The 21,498-nt window shown below is 43.6% G+C and overlaps 1 protein-coding gene across 1 annotated transcript; it reads left to right on the top strand.

The window, feature by feature from the left end:
* Positions 1–2,362: 2,362 nt before the first annotated feature.
* On the top strand, positions 2,363–15,335 carry DACT2 (dishevelled binding antagonist of beta catenin 2). Its single transcript, XM_088161455.1, has 4 exons — positions 2,363–2,715; positions 8,423–8,555; positions 9,995–10,282; positions 12,697–15,335. The coding sequence occupies exons 1-4, from the start codon at positions 2,500–2,502 to the stop codon at positions 14,499–14,501; spliced, it is 2,442 nt and encodes an 813-aa protein (XP_088017581.1). The 5' UTR covers positions 2,363–2,499; the 3' UTR covers positions 14,502–15,335.
* The last annotated feature ends 6,163 nt before the right edge of the window (positions 15,336–21,498 follow it).

Genomic DNA, 21,498 nt, shown 5'->3' with positions numbered 1-21,498 from the left:
TTTCCCCCAGAAATCAGATAACACAAGCTATTTGTTGAGCATTGTGAAAAGATTAAATGAAATCATAAGGGTTCTATGGAAGCAAATAATCAGTATAACAGAGGGAATAATACAGAAGCTGATTAGAATAAAGATATTGCTGCTGCGATATAGCTCTTTTGGGATTTAATGTATGATAAGATAAAAAGATGAAAGAAGAGGAAGAACAAAGAGCAAAGGATAACAGTTCCTTGCAAGGGAAAGAAAGGAAAAAAAAGAAAAAGATATGACCTTAAAATATCTAATTCTCCTAGCAAGTATATACTAAATGGAAGTTGTGTTGGTGACTCGTTTTTGGTCATGTGGGAACACGGATTCAATAAAATAAGGAATCACACTGTTTGTCTGTTTTAACAAGTACCAAGCCAAGTGATTTACAATAATGCTGCAATGGCATTTTGAGAGATTCTTGCCACATGCCACACAGTGATGGTTGTTTGGTTCTTTGCCCCCCTCCATCTGAGACGTGGCAGAATTTCATGCTGTCTTTTGTCAGCACCTTCAAGAGCATCTCAGTGTTGAACTCAGTTTTTCTTTCAACCTTGTAGGTGAATAATTCAGTCATCATGGCACTGAGGCATTGTTCTGTACAGGTGAGCCCCATGAGATGAATGGGTAAGGAAAAAAAGCAAAGGTATTCATTTAAGAGGAAAAAAACAAACTAAAACTAAAACAACAAAAAAAAAATTACTAAGGTGATGTCATACCAGTCATACCATATACACACTTTAACTGAGCACTGTATGACCACCAGTCATTTTTGCTCCATCTGCAGCTGGAGACATTTGTGAATAGTCCTACAATTTGTCAGAGTAGGACCTCTTGAGACTCCTGACATAGCCCAACTTTGCAAGGTAAATATTGTTCTCAAATCTTTAAGCTACAGGAAAACTGTTGAAAGTGACACAATGAAAGCAAGCTTGGGTCTTACTGAGACTATCAAATGTGTTGCACAGGACTGTGAACAAACACATGAATAATTTGCCCCTCTGCCCCCAGCAGAAGGTAGATTTGATGTTGCTCTAGTACCTCGAACACTCCTAAAGCGAGACTGATACAGGAAAAGATAAGCTAGCTGCAGTCTCAGTGGTGGACACAGCCACCCACACGTGGAGTTGAGAAGAGACTACTTGACGAACTGATGACAGGGCAACTGTCATCAACCACTCACCCAACTCCTATCCCAGCACAAAGACAAGTAGCTAGTGTGCTAGCTTCTAAAGATGTGCCACGGATTGAACAGAGGATAACCACGGACAGATGGGCTTTGCATGTGATCTCTGCTTCATGGAAAATAATACACCATTCCTGACATTACATCAATTAAGAGTGTGGCACACAGTGATCTTGGGATATGTAGATGCTTCCGATTTCTGTGTAGGCAGCAGAAAGATTTTGTCTCCTGTAGCATAGTCTCTAGCGTGTTCATCAGATTCTTGCTATCAGGGTTTCTTGTCCCCTACTGCATCACTACAGATTATGCATTCTGGCTTTGCTGCCTGATAACCAGCTACCTTTGAAGAAGCTGCAGCTGCCTGTCTTGGGAGCTTTAAATGCTGGCATTTCTTGGTAGCAACACCACCACAGTCTTGAATTTTCATGGCCAACTGTGTTTTCATGTCCCATTCAAAGCACATTCTGAGCCCTGACTTTAGGGGGGAATGAATTACACCTTGACCTCACAAGACAGGACTCTGCCCTGCTTTCAAACTGAGAATCAGTTCAAGTACAAGACAGCAAACTTGTGCAGTGAGATCCCAGCTGGGTCGATTTCTGGAGAGCAGGATGAGGAGTGCCAGTACTGTGCCTGTACACCTCCTGGCCTGCACACCACCGGCCAGGAGGAGAAGGGATAGTCACAAGCGCCACGTTCTTGCGAGGGAAGCGTTGTTATACCGGCGAGCTTTCTTCGCACCTTATCCTCGCATCACTTTAATTTGCACGCGGCGGCAGCAGGACGACCAGCTCGGTTCCGGTCTCCGCAGCATCCCCGGAGCTCGCTCCCGGCCGGAACCAGAGCTCCTACCCCAGCGCTCCGTGCCGGCTCGCCGGACCCGGTCTCTGCCGGGAAAGGGCGGGCATCCCATCCCTCTTGGCTGCTGGGGCGGAGGAGGAGGCGAAGGCAGCCCCCGGGCAGAGGCAAGGATGGGGATGGGGCAGGCAGGAGCCGCCCCCGCGGGGCGGAGGGAGCGCTGGGTACTGGCTCTTCGCCCCGCGTATCCAGCAGAGAGGTGGCCCCGGCGCTGCCTGGAGCCGCAGCCTCTTCCCTTCGCTCCCGCCCCCGTCCCCACCTCTCCTCCAAAACCGTAGGAGCCGCTACGACTCCGCTTCACTCGCTCCGCTGCCAGCGGCGGAACGGGGCGAGGGGAGCGCCGCGCAGGCACGGCCCGGGGCGGGAGCAGCCCCGCATCCTCTCCGCCGCCCCCCTGCCATGGCCGGTGCCGCGGCCCAGCGCTGACGATGCTGCTGGGCGCCCCACGGCCGGGCGGCTGGGATCGCGGCCGGGTGGGCGAGAGGCTGCAGGCGGCTCTCGCCGGCCTCCAGGAGCTCCAGGTGCTTCGGGAGAAGCAGCGGGAGCTGGTGCGGGCCGCCCTGGCCATGCCGCAGCAGCCTCTGTCCGCCCACAGCAAGGAGCACCGTCTGGAGGCCACCCTCTCCGCCCTGAAGGAGCAGCTGGTAAGGGACGCACAGGACACGACTCCCCGCTGCCCCGCTCCGTGAGCCCAGCCGCGGTGCCGAGCGCGGGCGGGCGGACGGACGGACGGACGGACTGCAGCGCCCCTGGGCTGTCAGACACCCGGCTCCCCTTCGAGAGCCGCCGGCGCCGTGCCGGCACCGAGGGCCGGCGGGCAGGGCGCTGCAGCCGCGGCCCCTGCGGTACTGCCGGTCCCCCCAGCCGCAGTTCCCCGCGGGCAGGGCCGAGCGGCCGGGCCGGGGGCGGTCGGGGCGAGCCCCGCCACAGCGGCTACAAGGGGCGGGCGCTGCCGCGGCTCCGGCGGGGCTCACCTGGGCGGCCCGTGCTGGAGCGGGCAGTGCTGGGGGCGGGCGCAGTGCCAGCGGCAGCGCTGGCGAGAAGTTGTTAGTCCGGCACCGCTCATTCATCGGAGCCGGGGAGTAGGCGATGATTAACTAAAGTAATTCAGCGCTCAGCTCTCAGCGGCAGCAGCCGCTTGCATAGGAGATCAAGAGACGCGGGGTGAGATACACCTGCATAAGCGCTCGGGGGTTTGGGTGGGTGTGTGCGCGCACACCGCTGCGCCTCCAGCTGTGAGCGCGCACCCATGTGCGCCCGTGGGAGTCGATCTGCAAGGAAACGCTTCGTGGGACGGGAGTACTTTGTTCTTTCCACGGATTGTGTGATCAAAAGGGAAGAATAACTGAATGCCAGACCTTGTATTTGAAGTGCTACACCGGCCACTTACACAGGGGCTTTTTTTTAAGCTAAAAAACAATTCTGAATTGTAGCTGAAACGAGCTTCATAGGTGAGACAATAATCAAAGGGTAAAGAGCTTTAATCTCTAGTATAGGCAATTACACACTTCAGTAAACTCAGACTTAATTCAGAATCCTTTCCCTCGCTGTACTGGTGCAAGTCTTGGCCATCAGTTATCCATCAGGTGTGAAAACAGCACGGTTATTCGCTCCCCGTAGGCAGCTTTCTCAGGCAGCATCTCAAGATAAAATGGGCTTTAGCCTTCAGGGAAACCTAGCCATCACTGTGTGAAAACACAGCAGCGGGCATATCTTGATTAAATAAGGAAAATGCAAGACAAGTGGACAGCCAGCCACTTTATTACCCATCATTGATAATCTTAAGTAACGGTTCTACTTTTTTTTATTATTTTTTCTTAAATAACAAAAGAATTGAAGGCATCTATTGCCTGTTTGAGGCCAGTGTTGTAACAGAATCCCACAATGAGCTCTGATCATAAGTGACTACTTTTTTTCATTTCAGCTGTTGTGCTGTAATTACACATTTGTCTTAATATTTTTCAAATAAAATATTAAAAGAGAAGAGTAATTTGTCAGGAATTTACTTGCACCTTACAAGGCTTTCCAAGAACGTGGGAGGAACTAGCCATTAAAATGGAAGGGAAAAAAGGCCTTTAATTGCTGCCCTTTAGAAATGCAGGAGTTGAGTGGACTCAAGAATAACTGCACACCTCCAGAGAGGGACAGATTTCGCCAGTAGGTGCCAGTGCAATTATAGGAAACATGTCTCTTGGGATGCCTGGGAGGGAAGTGTTCGTAAAGCTTGAGAAGAATGACTCAGAACTACATAAATCCAGGGACAGGTTCTTCAGCAAAAATACAGTTGTGTGAATGCTTAAGGTAGTAATACAGACCTCTTCTGATTGACCCATGGCTGCTGGGGGCTTTTCAGACTGTACTGTTCAGGCCTCCTGGTACCTTCATTGGTATTTTCCCCTTGCAAATTGCAGATGTATATCTGAGTAGAGTATCTCCTTAATAGCAAAGTAAACCCTGTTTAAAACAGGCTTTTCACAGTCCTTATAGAAGTAGTTCACAGATCTAGGATCTCAATGACCACATGCTGAAAACTTTCCCAGTGACTCATGAGCAGTGTATTCCACTTAAAACCCATAGTAGTTCTGTTCATGATTGCAGGAAATGAAATTAAAATTGAAAACAACAGAAAATGCAAAGCACAGCATTGCTTAAGGAGCGATACATCTTCAACAGCTGTTGTTGTTGGCCCATGGTTGGTACAGAATGTGATTGCTGCTCTATAAGCTTTCAGACTGAGAATCCCATTAACAGTGTAAATGTAACTTTGCCTTGCAGTGCACCTTGCTCCAGATTTCAAGGAGGACTGTAGCCCTGAGCTTTAGCATGGTCGCAGTTTAATTCATTGAGAGTTTGGTCCTCACAACACAAAATGAGAAAGCTGTGTCAGCTGAAAGTGGCTCAAGGCATCTTAGCCATGGAAGCAAGGCAGATAAAAAGTCAAGCCAGGCTTTTCCTATGATGGTAGGGTGAGAAACGGGAGAGCAGAGGTAGAAACCTTAAGGACTCAAGTCTGATTAGTGGGAATAACAGAGCAGAGCCATCAAATGTCGTAGGCACCACGTGTGGATGCCATTCCAGAATCTCAGTCTTTTCCCCAACAGCATTTACCAGAGACAGTGATCAGCTGGCCTTCTAGCACTCTGCTGTAGGCAGTCTGCTACCCCTAACAGTCATGCTGATTTTTGCCCTAACCAGTGGCTCTTTTTGGTGGCCAAGGTCTTTTCTGGCAACTGCAAATTAAGCACAGGCAGGGTCAGTTCTGTAGCTGAAGATGAGCAGAGTTAAGTGGTGCCACGCACTATCAGAGATCCTGAAGGTGCTAAACTGCTCTTAGCCAAACTGTATTATGGTGACAAAGAGGAAAAACAAGAGATGCCAATTCAGGCTAATGTAAAGAAAAGAATCTATGATTGCTGTCAGCGTAGGTGGATATCGAAGGCTTCGACATCCAGTATTTTCTCAGCTCTTTCCTCAGAGGACATATTTATAAACCTTATTTTATTTGATTTGCATCTGATGATTTTGTTTTGCAAGCTTTCGGGTGGTTTATGATGTTATAAAAATGTGAGAAGGGACACATACTGAAGAGAAAAAACCAAACACCTGGTGCCTTGCATTTTACACAGTGTTTTCTCCCTTCGGATAATTTTAAATAGAAGAAAACATTTTTTAAAACAGGGATTTTATATTTATTTTTAAATAACAAAATTTTGTCAGCTGAGAGAAAGAGGTCCTTCTGGAAGGAATTTACCTTGCTGTATTACATCTGGCATAGATGATAATAATTTCCCTCTGAAACAGGCTGCTTTGACCATCAGTTGCAAAAAAGACCCATAGGTGACTAATTCCTAAATAGGCAAAACTAGAAAAGCATGCTATGTTTTGGGCATTCCAGAATGAAGTCAGATTAATAGAATTATAGGATGCTAATCTACTACCAAGAAGTATCAACAGCTTCCTTTTGACTGAAGAGATTAATAGTTGAGAAGAATAGTCAAGTAGGACCAGTGGTTTTTGGTGCCATGATTTGGGGTGCCTGCTTATGTTGGTGTAAAGGAACCTGCTTTTCAGAGAGTGTTTCTCTCTGAAAAATGGGTGGTATGGTGATACCCCAGATTTACCTCCCCAAAACTGTAGTCCATTGATAGTACATGTTGATTGGGAAAGTTTAGTCCCATACTGTGCAGTGTCCAGAAGTCTTCACAGTTGCATTGCCCAAAGCAAACAGATGGTTTTACCTGCAAGGTTTTGTCACATGTAAAATTCACGTTGTGAATAAAGAGTATGTTTAGGGTTTACTGTTTTGAGTGCTGCCTGGAGTGGGTATTGGAGCAATAACAGCTTGGAACAAACACACCGGAAAAGTCATTCTTATCCAAATGGTTTGAGGAATGCCTCTCTTCTTAGAGTGCAGAAGTAGTTAACTGAAAGATCAAAGCTGGGTCAGCGGCTGGAAACATGAAAACTCAGTGGTGTGAGGCACCATAAAAGGGTTAAAACGATGATGTAAATCATGTGTGTTGGTTAAAATGCTGTGAAGGAGCAGATAGAACCTGGAGGTATAATAAATAATGCTTGAATACCTGAGAGCCTTGTGGCCTCTCTGCCATTAATCAGAAACCACAGACTGAGGGATTGGCTGGCAAAACATTAATCATTAAGCAATTAATTCCAGCCATGGAAACAAAACTTGGTGATTTCCTGAGTAGGTGGGATTGAAGAAGGCACGGCATGGTTTTGCTTTTTTACCATGAAATAAAGAAGTATTGAGGAGGTCATACATTCATCATTCAGATGAAATGGAAAATCTCCATTATTATCCATTTCTTATCTTCTTTTTTGTTTATGTGAAACAGGAAGAGGGAACATCACTATGGATTTTCCTAGGAAGCAGTAATGAGCCTCTTGAGTTTAAACCTTTCTAGATGAGTGACTCTAACAAAAAGGGGCTTTATTTCTAGTGTCTTATATGTTACTCCAGTCCTCTTTAAAAGCATGCTAAAAATATCTTTTTTTTTTTTCCTTCTCAGCAGCATCACCAGCCCCAAGAGTTTTCTTCTGGAACTCAGGGCATCTGTATTTTTTTTTCTTACAATTTCTAATAATTTACCAAGTACCTTAGGATCTTAGCTTTCTTTTCTTTTAGTATTTATAGTGATAGTGAAACCTATGCAAATGTTAAAAGCTGAATAATTTGTACAAAAGGAAGGAGGCAAAAATGTGCATATACTGATCTTGATTTTCTGCCCATCATTTAATTTTTAAGATACTTTAATTGGTTCAAGGGATCTAGATTTTTTATTTTTATATATTTGAGGTTGGAAATGCTGCTAGAACTGCCACTTGTGTTTTTAAACATGAAATGTACACATAAAGAAGAACCTTAATAATGTTTTTCTTACCATTACTGAGTGGAAACTCATTCCCTTGAGGGCTTTGAGCACAACTTTACAACCAACTTCAAGAAACCACCTTTCTAAAGTACTGTAGAACGGATGGTGAGGTGTGATATAATTAGAAGCTGCCTAAATAGTGGCTGGGCTTTAGATTATTTGCCAGGTGCCATGTGAGAAGTCTGTGACAGAAACCAACTGTGGTTCTTTGGCTGGTACCTCACGCCTGGCCATCTGCCTTGCCAAGCTGACGGCATCAATACTGGAGGAGCAACTGCAGGAGCTGTTGCCTCAGATCAGCCTGGTCAGGGATTGCAGCAGGCAACAGATGTAGTTGCTGGCTTCTGCGGGATTATTCACAAGCTTGAGACACCATTTATTTTCAATACAGTAATTTCCCCACCGTATTCAAATGCCACTGTATCCTTCCAGGAAATGCATGGAGATAACTGGCCACAAGACAAGCAAGGAAAACTTGCAGTAAAATAGATGATAAGATACCTCAACCACAGTGGTTTCCTTTCATCCAGCAGATCTTATGAGTTCATGCAGACAACCCATAACGTTTATCTCCTCCTCTGCTCAGAGGCAGCCTATGGCAAAGTGTGATGCAATGAGAATACGTGAATTAGTTTAAAGACTTCTGTCCTATTTGGAGATACAGTTCCTGCCATGGGTGTAACAGAAAAGCCAAAAGTTAAAATAAGTACCTTCAGAGTGAGTTTTGAGAACATGTTTAGCTGGGCAGAAGACAATATATACTAAAAAACAAAATGTTTTGTCCTTGTCCATGAGGTCAGTCTTGTTACAGGGAGCCAGCTGCAACAGTCCCTAGCTAAAGAAAACACTTTGTGAGAATAGAATCTTGCTGGTACAGGTGGTACAGGTGAATTCATGCATTGCTGCTGAGATTCTAACGGTGATTATTCTTCATTTCCTTCTTCTTCCCTTGATTTAGTCTCGTTTGAGGAGACAGGATCTCGGCTTGAAAAGCCACCTGGATCAGCTAGACCAGCGAATAAGTGAGCTGAAATTGGACGTCAGTAAGACCTCCAGTGAATACTTGGATAGTGACAGCCGACCCAGCTCAGGTAATATGCACTTGGCTGTTTATCCCCAGGAGTATGGTGATAGGAGTACTGAAGAGTGTCAACTGCTAAGCAAAACTCTCTGTATTATTTGGTCAGAAACGATGCCCCATGGCTGAGGTGGATAATAGTCATCTGGCACAGAGTGGACTCATAGAGCTGGTAGGAATTTTCCTGCAAAGCTGATTTATTTGGAAAGTGCTCACTCCTCAAGCAGTATTCTTTCTGGATTTTTTTTTTTAATGAACCTTGTAGCCACACTTGGAAGGAGAAGGAGACAGATTTACTTATTGATTACCTTGTGCAGTGTAGAATGACCAGTGGTAAAATGGTTAGACTGCTTAAAAGAAGTGGAGACCAACATCAATATCAACACTCTGCTTGAATCCAGGAAGGGTTCTGAACCTCACTAGGGCTTTGAAAATCACTATTGCTGTGCGCCTGTCAAATGAATTTATGTAGAAGCAAAACAGCACTATTAAAAGACACTGAGAAAAAACTACCGCAACAGAGAGCTTTACTCTTTACAGAAAGATACTGGGTATCAGGTTTCTTGTCTGATTCACAGAGAGAGCTGTACTGCAGACTTTTATAGCTGGGATGTCTGTTAAAACCGGTTTCTGTTATCTAGTCAGAGATAATGAAAGTAGTTCTTTTAAACAGAATTTTTGCAAAGCCTCAAGTCTTCAGTGAGACAAGGAGATTTTTTTTTTTACTTTTTTGAATATAGCGTGCAGATTTGCAGCCTGGTACTTAGAGAGCATATAAAAAGTACAAGTTTCTGTTGTGTGTTTAAGTTCAGGAGTAGTGTGCTTAGGCACATGCACATAGTTCAAAAGAAAATATTTCTTCTCTGTTATAGAGAGGAATAATACAATTTCCACCTTGAATTTACATAAAGCCTTTTCTAATGCTTCCACAATTACTGGAAATTATCTCAATACCTGGAGAGAGAAGATCTTCTCCATCCTCTGCCCCTAGACATTCCAGCTATCATAGACTTGGCAGCTCTGATCACAGAGTTTTGCTCTAGTTTTGCTCTATCCAATCCACTCATCCAGTCCGTGTTTGTACACACCTAGTACAAGTTACAACAGTGCCAGAAGTCCCTGTCTTACACCAGTTGCATCATATTCCCCAAGGACGTTCTCCAGTGAAGAACTGGGCATGAAGTGGTGCAGCACTTCATCCCATCCCACCCTCAGAACTAAGCAGGCATGTGCGTGCCAAGCTGGCTCACGGCCTAAGTAAATATGCAGAAGCCCAATAAAAGTTGGTTGAATTAGAGTATACCTCTGCTGATGTTACCCTTATAAATGATCATAAACTTAGGCTTGTGGCACATAGCAAATGAAGATTTATTTTATTCTCTGCACTTTTCTTCCACAGAGTGTGTTTAGTTGCTGTAAATATGAAATATCCTATTTATTTTAATTCTACAGGATTCTATGACCTGAGTGATGGTGGTTCTTGCTCGCTCTCCAATTCTTGCACCTCTGTGTACAGTGAGTCCATCTCCTCCTCCCACACCAATCTCTTACCCAGCTCTCAACACCCTAAAGCGAGGCTCAGTGTGTTTGATTACCGACCCAAGTCTGCAGATGAAACTACTGTGCACACCACCAGCTTCCAACAGCAGGGAACCTATGTCAGCGATGGATGTTGGATTGCAGCTAGCAGAGATGTTTCTGGGACTCCTGCCAGGTCCAGACCAAGGCCAGTTTCCACAGGTAATTGATAGCAGAACTGGATATTTCATTCAAGAGAAGGGCAGATTCCGGATTATTAGTCTTAGGCCATCTGTAATCAATATATAGTTCTCATTTTCAATACATAAAGTGAGAGTGGATCAAAAACCACAGAGCCAAACCATTTACTGTCCAACTTGCCCTTGTCTCCATACTCCAGATACTTTTAAACAGTAACAAATACTAGAGTGAATCAATAAAAAATAATGTGGATGGAACAACAACAAATACGAAGACCTACACATTTAGAAAAGGAAAAATACTCTAGTGTATGAGATAAAATCATAAAAAATATTGAGATACTTTTTTTTAAATGACCTTCATGTGAATTCAGAGAAGTTTCAGTGTTAAATGCCTTGTGTGAAAGTGCAGGGATGTATGAAAGATTTCAAATAAACTCAAAATTCCCTATTTACATAAATTAATGTTGACTCACACAATGACTTTTTCATAATTTATTATGTACAGTTAGGGACGACAAATGCAAAAAGTTAACTGACTATCTAGAAACCAGTCATGAGCCTAAAAGTGGATCCACCATGAATTTGCATCATAACTTCCAAAAAAAGTCTTAATATTCCAAATCTCTTGTTTGCCATCTGTAAAGTGACATCATACCACTTCTTATCACAAGTTCTTCTATGGCCTCAAAGCAATCTGGTGTTAGTACAGTTCTTAGAGTGATCCAGTGAGATGTGTAGCAGTTCCATTATAGAAACAAGGAAGCTATGGGGAACATCATTTCAAGTACTGTGCCACTCTGGAATCATTCTCACAGCTAGTTGACCTGAGCTAACTCACCTCTGGCTTGCTTGGAACAGAAACAAAGACCACCTAGTCTATATTTAGGTGTGTAGATGTACCTGAAGGGATGGCAGTAATTATAGTATAAAAGCGAAGTCTTCTTAAGGTTTGTGAAAGGCTGAGGATGAAGCTGAGCTTAGTGACCCATGGCTTCCATGTTCAGATTGCAGAAATTTTGCTCTCTCATAAACTTTCCTGCCTCGAAAAGTTGCTGAGACTCCAGGGGCTTGATGTTTTTTTTTTATGTAGAGATAGACTAGCACAAAAAGGGATAGCTAATACTGAGCAGGGTGTGGGAGAGAGACTGCATACCTCCTTCAGCCTTTCTTTCTGGCTACAGCCTCTTACTTCCTTCACAGTGGGAAACAAAAGTAGAGGGATAGTAGTGGGTATAGTCTTGAAGAAACAATTCTTGTGAAGTTGACCACATTGCAGCAAGTGAATCAAGATTTTACTTCAGCAAATCATCATTTGGAGAGGGGAAGATCAATTGCCTTTTCTTTCAGTGGCAAGCAGAAAGCTTGCTGAGACACTGCGAGCACAGCATGCTTTTGACTCCTTCCTGGTTTGTTTGCAAAAGAGTGCAGCATTACGCACTGCAAACAATTTTCTAAAGAATTTTCTTTATGAAATTAGGTTGTTAGGTTATCATCCTAACCTTTGCTGTGACAGGTCTGTGCATAGGTAGCACACTGCAGACCACCCCAAAATTCTGTGGTCTTTCAAAAGCTTCCTGTCACAGGACATGGATAGTCATCCTGTGACTATTCACATAGTTTGTGAATGATGTGGTTGAATGTGATGATTTGGTTTCATGATAGCATGAAGCACCCACGAAACTGGTTAGCTGAGGATCTGTTGGCACTGAAGTCTGCACTGTAGTATAGGGAAATCCAAGCCAACTGGTTCCACTATTCTTGGTCCCAATGGTAACACAGCACCATAGAGCAGCTCTATTGAATGGCATATCTGGATGGAACAACCTTTCTTCACACAAGAATACAGGAAGAATCTCCTCTGTGCCTATGAGATGCTTCTGGAAGGAGGGTGCTGCAGTCAAGAGTAAATTACAGCACCCTTAACACTAGTCCAAAATAGAAGAGATAGGACTAGGTGTCTATAAATGTCTTTTTCAGGGGCTACGCTTCCCACTTGCCTGAGTAGTTAGCCTTAGATTATTTTCCTCTGTGAAAATAAAGATTCTTCTATTCATTCTTCTATGGCTTTTCTACTATGAAATAAAAATAATCCCTTGTTTTCGTCCAGTTGGGTTCCTGCTAGTCTGTGACATTTTAGAACTTTTTTCTATATGCACAGATTTACTTTCATCCAAGTAGCACAGTTTAAATTTCCTGCAAAGGTAAGAGTTTTATTATTGGCATTAAAAGGCATTTTAAATTCTGTTATGCTTAGGTGATAAAAGCTTTAAAGTAATTCATTGACCTTCGAAGACTGAAATTACTTTCTTTATCCCTGCTACTGATTTTAGTGAAAGCTATCACATCTCTCTGATACACCACTTCTAGCATGAACCAGGTTGAATGTAATTGTCTGTGATTTAATTAGGTTGTTTATTTTCATCCACCATATAGGTGACTTGGAAAGACTCATTCCAGCGGATGCTAGATTTCAGAAAGAAATGGATCCCAAATCCATATTGCCTCTGTGCCATAATGGAGACATGCACTTGCTCAGCATGGACCCCAAATTCCAGAATGACTTGGTCTCCAAGAATGGCATTGATGTATATCCTTACCCAAGCCCCCTCCATGCAGTGGCTTTACAAAGTCCCCTTTTCTCCCTGGTGGGAGCATCCCCAGAATCAGACTTCCAAGCTCCTCCCAGCAAACCTATGCCTAGTGTGACAGGTCCCAGCTTGATTAAGACTAGGCCAGTCACTGAGGTCAAACCAGGGGGTTACATCAATAAATTACTGCAGCTGACGAGATGCAAAGGGAGCAGTCGGGCTGAGGCCGGCGAGTGGGTTTCACCAAAGAGCCAGCCGGCCTCAGTGCACCCGAGACTCATTATAACCCCCAGCACCGGTGGAGTGAAAATTAACAGCAGCAGTAGCCAGCTGGAAAAACAGACGAGTTCTCTGGAGAGTAACAAAGCTGAAGGGAAGCTGTCAAGAGAGGTGCCAGAGGGGGAATGTGCCAAGCAGCAGGAGACCATGAGCTGTATGAATGAAGAGCAGTCATCCACTCGGCCTGACACAGAGCCATCAGCTGTGAATAGTTGTTATCCTGCCAAGTCAGCAGCAAGGGGCTCTCCTCTGGCAGAAGCAACAGAGAGCAGCGTGGAGCGCAGTTTGTCCTGCTCACAGCTGTGTCAAGGGGACTCTAGCCCAGACACCTGGAATGCTAGAGCTGTCCCACCCAAAAAACTGCCCATCAAAAGGTGTGGCAATGCCAAATTGGCTTACGCTGGGGGTCATGAACGAGTGGCACGAGCTGAGTTTGTTCACGCTCAGTTTGTCCCTGCAGAATCCCATCAAGTCCGAGTGAAGTTTGCCAGCTCCAAAACAAAGGCAGTGAAGATAAAGAGAAGGAACAGCGAAAAAGTCGTTCGGCCTGGGAAGCAAACCTTCTGCATGGAGAAGGTGAGAGGGTCTCATGGGGCCACCAGGCTGCCTGCTGAGTGGAATCAGCTCCAAAGACCACAAGGAATGAAGAGCCTCGTGCGGAGACCTTCGTATTCTGGTGACATGGCTGGCAGATCATGCTCAGAGTCCAGTCTGTTCCCGGTGCAGGTCAGGCTCCCCACTGCGCCATCCAGACCAGAGCTCTACGGAGCCTCTGCCAACGCGCTGTATTCCCTGGAAGCAGCTTCTGTAGACACAGCCAGCAGGAGGAAGCAGCGCAAGTGGCAGTCCACGGTGGAGATCTCTGCCAAGGCCCAACCGGCCAGCGTGTCCCACGGCTTTGGGCTGGGAGCGCCACGGCAGCCGGCAAGGAGAGCCGGCGTGCTGCGCACCGTCAGCATGAGGGCTCGCTCCAAGGGCCAGCGCCACGGCGATTGTGCCAAAAGCGAGTCCGACCACTCGGAGTACTCCGCGGAGTGCGCTTCCCTCTTCCACTCCACCATCGCAGAGACCAGCGAAGGCGAGGTCAGCGACTTCACAGCCAACCGATTTGGGGACAGCGAGTCCAGTGAAAGCGATTCGGAGGGCAGCAGCAGCAGCGGCAGCAGCAGCCTTACTCTTGATTATGATGAGGGGGATGAAAGTGACCTGATTTGGCCTGAAGGTTCAGTCAGACAATCCGTGACTATCCAGGCCTCTTCCAAGGCTCTTCCTCCAGTGCCCAAAATCTGTCGCATCAAAGCTTCAAAGGCACTAAAGAAGAAGATTAGGAGGTTCCAACCTGCCTCTCTGAAGGTCATGACCATGGTTTAAGGGAGAGCAAGCATCTATTTCTTAGAGTGAGACATCATGCTGGCTCTCGTTTGCAAAGTAAGAGGACTCGTGCAGAGACAAGGACTTTGTTAAAGGAGCTATGAATAATCCCTGAGTCTAAACAAGGGATCTCGTTTGTTAATGCCTGGACATAAACGTCATTGTATCTAATTCCCTCTTTTGCCATTTATTCTGTAAATATGAATATCTATGTACATTATGTAATGACATTTTTAATTATCCAGAAGGGTCACCATGAAATGAAAATGAAAACCACTTCACCATGAAGTGAAAATGAAAACAACCTCTGCTGTAAGATTTTACAGGCAGGCTCTTGGTGGTCTTTTAACCATATGCACCCACAGAATCAGTCCAGACACAAGGACTTGCTAAGAAGAAAGTGTATTTCCCTCTTGTGAGGAATTCTTTGCAGTCTGAAGTCTGTATTAACCATCTCGCTGTTATTGTGGTCATATGGAAAAGCTCTGTTTTCTACATAGTTTTACTTTCTTTCAGATCAACCATCCCATACCTTCTCCCAAACATTGGGAGGATGAGTCTGTTCTTCCATAAAAACATAGTATGCTTAATCAAGAAGGCAAGTGTATTTGTGAATGAGAACAAGACTTCCGTTTGCTTCCTTTTTTTCAAAATAGCATGGGGTTGTTTTTTCAACCCTCCTCTTTATGATGTTCCATGTTATTGTTCATTTGTTGAATGGATGAAAGAACATGAGGGTGACATGCCACAGTGTGTGATTAGCTGGGACTGAGATTATAGCTTTGCCCCTGAAATTGCAAACTCAATAAATATTATTTAATGTACTTCTGAAAATTATGCTTGTCTGACTTTGATGTCTAAAGAAATCTATTCTGGTCTCTAATATGAAACAGTTCTGTGTTTTTGTGATCACTGAGCAGAGGGGTTCTTTTATATTTTCAGAAGATCACTGTTGCTCAGTCAGAACCAGGGTCCACCCTCTACCTTAGGAAAGCTGTTTCAGCACCTGCTTCTAAATAAAAGGATTTTAAAATGGTATTTTTATTGAGGACAGCATAGTGTTTAACTGACTCATTTAAACTGATGTAATTTTGTCACAAGAAACTCTTAATTTAAAACATACATTTATGTATACGTAATGTGTTTTGAATTCATTTGAGTGCACTGATGTGAACCTTTGTATCAGTGTCTAAATTGAAGAAGTCGATTTTTTGTGTTCAGACAAGCAGTCCTAATTCTTTCCTCTGAGCACAGCAATCTGGAAGCTGAGCTGAAGTTCACCCTGAATTTACAAAAGAGCAGGTATTATCCTCCTACCCTATTTCAGTGCTCAGTCTGAGTACATTCCTGGCCTAGGAGATGTAGGCATTACCTCATTCAGCTGCCTGTACTGGGTCTGAAACAAAAGGTAAGTGCTTTGCAGAAACTGGGTAAAAGAGTGATTGTTTACTCCAAGAATTCAGTAGCAAACAGAAATATTGAATGACAGCTTTCACCCAATGCCTTCTATTCTTTGAAAGCTACGTTATGTTTTGAAAGCACTTTATTTTCAAATAATTTTTGAAAATGAGGAGAAAAGTAAAAGATACATAAAGTAATTTAATTCAAGTATTCTAACTAGCACATCACATCACCCTTACTGTAACTAGGAAAACATTACAATTAGTCAGTGGAATATGTTTGAACGTATTTTCATTGTTCCAAGAGTATTGGACATAATCACTCTGGTAGGATTAATGGGAGAATTTCACAGGTCTGGCAGTGGTTTCTTGTTCAGCATGTCTAGCAACAGAACAAACAAAATAGTGATTTATGCTTTGTTGACTTTCTACACCATGAAAGGATTCTTTTTTCCATTTACACAAAAGGTTTCATTTGGGAGAGTGTGTCAAAAGTTACATATGATCCTTTAATCCAGGGATTTTCTGTGTTGGGGTGGGGTTTATTGGTTAGATAGGAATTTTTAGGGTGTTTTTTTCATGAAGGAGGAAATTGTTCTGAAGTAGAACAGTGCTCTGGGTAGGAGTGTTCTGAAACCTGGTAAAAACTGCCACCCAGTAGCTCCCTGCCTTTTTATCAGAGTAAGCTCAAATAGTAAGTTAGTGGTCCCACAATTCAGTAAATCCTGCTTTAGGGCTGTTAATACTCCGTCAGAAATGTTGCCAGACATATGATGAAAGTGCTGATCCAGAATGAACTCAGGCTGCCAATTCAAATAAAGAGAAATGATGACTTAATTTTGTACTGGCAGGTTTTATGCCAGGTGAAGTATCACTGCCTCTACTCACACTTTCTGCCAGGTCAGATATCGTCTCTCCTCCAGAGCCAGCATAAACCCAACATAAAAGCATAAAACTGGCCCAAACATCATCCTGTGCTTTGGCTAATTTGACAGAAATACGATTATGTGCCCACACTTGATCCAGGGGAAACCTGTGGTGCTGGAGAACCCCAGCAATGCAGAGAACCCACTGTTAAGTGTTGAGGCTGTGTTCAGTGATGCTACTGAGCTGTGACTTTCTGGCAAGAGCAGAACAGGTGATATTTCCCCTCTGTACTCCGGGATATTGGATGTTCTCCGTAGCACTGCCCTTTGGAAACACAGCTTTCATCTGATGAAGCAGAAACTGCATTGGGACCAGAGCTCTGGAGAGAAGAAGTAAGACAGTGCAGAACAGGGCATCCTATAACGGGTGCCCAACCATGGGATCATGGCCATACAAAATAGAAGTATTCACTGTTTGTTTTTCTTTTCAGAAGAAGTCTACAAAACATTTTTACCTCACAGTGTCTTGTATGAAGGACCAAGAGAATGCAAAAAATGTCAGTTGGTGATACAATTAGAAGTCTAGCACCAAACCTGATAAACTTCGGGAGTGAAAAGTTTAACACTTTTACTGTGACTTGATTAGCAAGTGTATAGATCTAATGGCCGCTTCGGAGCAGCTTTATGCAGAGTTTCTGTTGCAGAAGCTGACATCTGTCATCATCACTCCAAGCTCTAGTGAAACAAAATCATCTACTGCTGTAATCTAGGTGCCAGATCAGCAGTTTCCTTCTGTCCCAGGCAGACATTTACACTTCAATGTAAGAGCAAATTGCTCCTAAACCACAAAGGAAAGGAAAGAAAGTAAAAAAGAGAATAGAAAGGGAATTAAGGAAGCTTTAGGAACAATTTGCAGAATAGATCATAATTATGATCTAAAAACCTTTTGTTAATCCTTTTATTGCACAAACAATTTTGGAACTGGATACTTACCAGTTTTCTTGGCCTTGACACAATCTTTGATTCTCAAGTCCACGTGCATTACCCAAACCATGGGATAGAGTCAGAGAACTGATGTTTTGACAGAGACACCATCCTTCTGACCTTCATCTGTTGTGACTTCTGGTCAGGCAGGACACTGGACAAAAGAAAGGCAGTAGTAAGTCTCAAAATCAGCTGTGGATGATTCTTATGCTGATGAACTTGAGCCCAGTGGACGTTTTAAGGCTGTGCTGGAGTCTTTTGTGTTTTCTTCCCCATCCTAATCTGAAGGTGAGAGCTGAAGGAGAGAGGTACTCCAGGAGCTGCTGAAAGACAGGTGGTAGCAGCAGCTCTTTGGGGAGTGAGTTGTTGCCAACAGGATGAAGCAGGCTGAGCATGGCACCAAGGGGCTCTGGTGGTTCCAGTCCCACCAGCCTTTGCTGTAACCCAGCCCCAGCACTACTCATGTGGCAGTGCTGTGATTTGGATGGTGCACTTGAAATACGGGCCACCAGCACCCAAAGCACACCACAGGCCCATCACTCATGAGCTACAAGATGAGGGCGTGTCCCAATCCAGCACCTTTCATGATTACCGAGTACAAAATCTCCAGTTAGGCAAAGGTTTTTTGAAAGAAGTGTGCAGCAAAATAAGGCATCTGTGACTGCTGTCTGAGAGGGAACAAGACAACAGCATGCCTGGGAAGGACTATCTTACAGCTGCTATTCTGAAGCAATAGCAGTGACTTTCATTTTCCAGCCCCTTTTGAGCCCTTCTCAATCCCACTGAGGCTGAAGGATTCACTCCAGCTGTGCTCAGTGGAAGAGAGCAGCTCAGCTTTTAAGTACAGCCCCCCTCTGCCCTCCACACCACAGCAAAGCCTTTGGCTCTTGCAGAGAGCTGTAGTTCCTATTGCTCCCTGACCACAAACTCAGTCCTCCTTACTGAACATTCTCCCAAGGAAGCTGCCCTGGCATGAACAGCTGGAATGACCGTGTGAAGGGAAGAACATCATTATTCTGGAAAACAAGAAGTCCTATGTCTGAAACTTGCCTGTGAGGATTGCGAATATCCAATGACACCAATACAGAAACCAGGCAGTTTTCCCATATCTTATATGGAGGTTAAGGAGACCTGGAGTTCCACCATTAGCTGCTACTCCATACAGATAACTACTGTGATACATCGTGTACAGAAGAAGAGTGAGCAACAGGAAAATGCTCAGCTAAGGCTTGATTTTTGGTATTTATACTTATGTTTGAAGCCATCACAGTATGCCTGTTTATATTGCCATGGAGAACATCAGCAGAATAACAGTTGAAATGAGCAGAAGTCCAGCCTCCATCAATTCTATTAATTCTGTGTGTTATCATGATAATAAAGCCTGGAAACTGTTAGCTATTACGGATTTTTTTTCCCCAAGCATTCTAATGTTTTTCCTGTCTCAGCATTTGCAACTAGGTGTGGAGGGCATCAGATTCACCCATGACACAATTCCTGGGAAGTCACTAGACCTACTCCACAGATTCATTTATCCTCCTCATGCTGTTCTCAAGATGTCAGCAAGTGGGATGATTGGCATGACAGATGGAAAATAAAGTAGATTTCAGACCTCACTTTCATTCTTGAAGGTGCTGCAGTCTGTGGAAGTAACTGTGTTTATGGCTGTCTTGGCTGGGGAGAATGCTGTTGCCATGTCATCTGTGTTAGTGATGAATCAGGGAAATGGTTAGGGCTTTGCACAGTGATGGAATTTCATGTTTATTCTGATTTTCAAAACACAAACTGAAAGAGTATCAGCAGTCTGCTGATCCTATAAAGCTACAAAGGCCACAGATCAAACTAACCAGGCAGGGTTAAGCAGGCAATGTTGAACCCAACTGTAGTTTTAGAAGCCCCAAATGAAGAATCTTAGTTCCAGTAGACATGGGCAACTGGATGTGCTCAAAAGCTCTGTCAAATCACTCTGGATGCCTGCTTTTCAGCCCAATATGGATATGTCAGCCTAGCAAGTTGCTCTGAGGAAATATACATTACTGCAAACCTTCATTCCTACATTTACATGCAATATTTTCTCTCTACTCCTGGTGTCCCAAAAGTGATTTTTAAAAGCTAAAGGTTCTAACACGTGCAATGTGTTATTTTGTTTAAGACCCCATCAAATTCTACAATTTGCAAGATGGAATGATATGGATACACTGATTCTCTAGAAAACAAAAAATATGCTTCAGCAGGAATCCAGAAATTAATCTTGCACCCTGTAAGACAAGCTGTAGCATCAACAATGAAGCTTTCCTTCAAGACTGTCCTGGCCACTGTAATGCCAAAACACAAATGAGATCTTACATTTTCTAGGATTATTAACTCATTCACTAATGAAAGCCAAAAAGTTCAGTTATGGAAGGAGTTTAACCACTGTCTGGGTGTACAGAATTTGGCAGAAAATGCCAGTAATATGGGTTTTTTCATGCATTTTCTCCTGTTTTCTACTTAACTTTCCCCAAAGAATATAATGAAGAGAACCAGAAGTTCATTTTCCTGCTCTTTATTAGGAGGATCATCTGAAGAGCAAAAGCAGAGACAGTTGCAGGCAGGACGAAAATCGGTTGCATCTTAAAAATGCAATGCAGAAAGCAACTTTTTAACCTATTTGATGGCAAGAGAGTGGAAGAAGTTAATTCTAGGGCATACGCAAATTTCCTGTGCTGAGATCATTTTGGTTAAACTATTTCCTTATCTCAGATGCAGTTTATGGCTACATGAAGATAAATTATTCCCAAAGGGAAGATTTTCTTGATTCTATACTAAGTGTGCTCAACTAAGTGTGTTGATCAACATCCTTCTGTGCATAACTAAATCCTTATCTGTTGTCTCCCCAGTATTTCTATTCCACAGTGCTTTAGTGGAAGAACAAGGTGCTTACCAACCACACTGTGACCTCTGACAGCTAAGAATTTCACCTTGGCATAGAACTCTCTATTCTTCATAAGGACTGAGGTTTATGAAGTTATTTCTTGAAATGGAAATGTACCGCACATCTTCTTAGCATTAGATATGTCTAGATATTTGGGAAGAGGCAGTTCCTGGAAGGGGTGGGTGTGATTATGTCCACAATTGGAATCAAAACAGAAAGGGATTTTGGACTACTTTGTGTCTTGTCACTGACTCTGACTGTATTTTCCAAAGATGAAATGTCACAAAACTGAAGAGGTACTAAGAATGAGATGTTGGTGGTTAAAAAAACCGTGACCATTCGTCTTTTTTGTTTTAATCTCATCTGCTGAAGCTAGTGAGTTTGGGGATGGTTCTATTAAATATGACTTTGAAGTGGGCTGAATTTCTTTAAAAAAATATGGTGATTTTTTTTGTTGCACCAAGATGTTCAGAAAAGCTTCCTCTGTGCTTACCTTATTTATACCTGAAATCTGAATCATCTGAAACGTACATTCAACTATCTGTTAGAAATTTCTGACACTTTTACTCCCTCTAACAAAAAAGTGGGCTTATGTTGCACATGTGGAAATTGCCTCTAATAAAACAGGTATGATTGTATAATGGCTTTTCTAGCCCTGCACACTACATTTCGATTATATGATTTTGATTATGTTTCATCCTGGGTCCCCTTTGTTGTCGCAGGGGCACTGAAATTGATATAATACTCGTATGCCTACAACCACATCTTTATAACCAGTATTTATAGTGCACAGACTGCTTCTAGAAGGTCAAAGAAAGGTAACTATGAATAGTAAA

This window comes from Sturnus vulgaris, chromosome 3 (genome assembly GCF_052056855.1).
Source record: "Sturnus vulgaris isolate bStuVul1 chromosome 3, bStuVul1.hap1, whole genome shotgun sequence".
In the NCBI taxonomy this organism is placed as follows: Eukaryota; Metazoa; Chordata; class Aves; order Passeriformes; family Sturnidae; genus Sturnus; species Sturnus vulgaris.
This window is presented reverse-complemented; position numbering and strand designations above follow the sequence as displayed.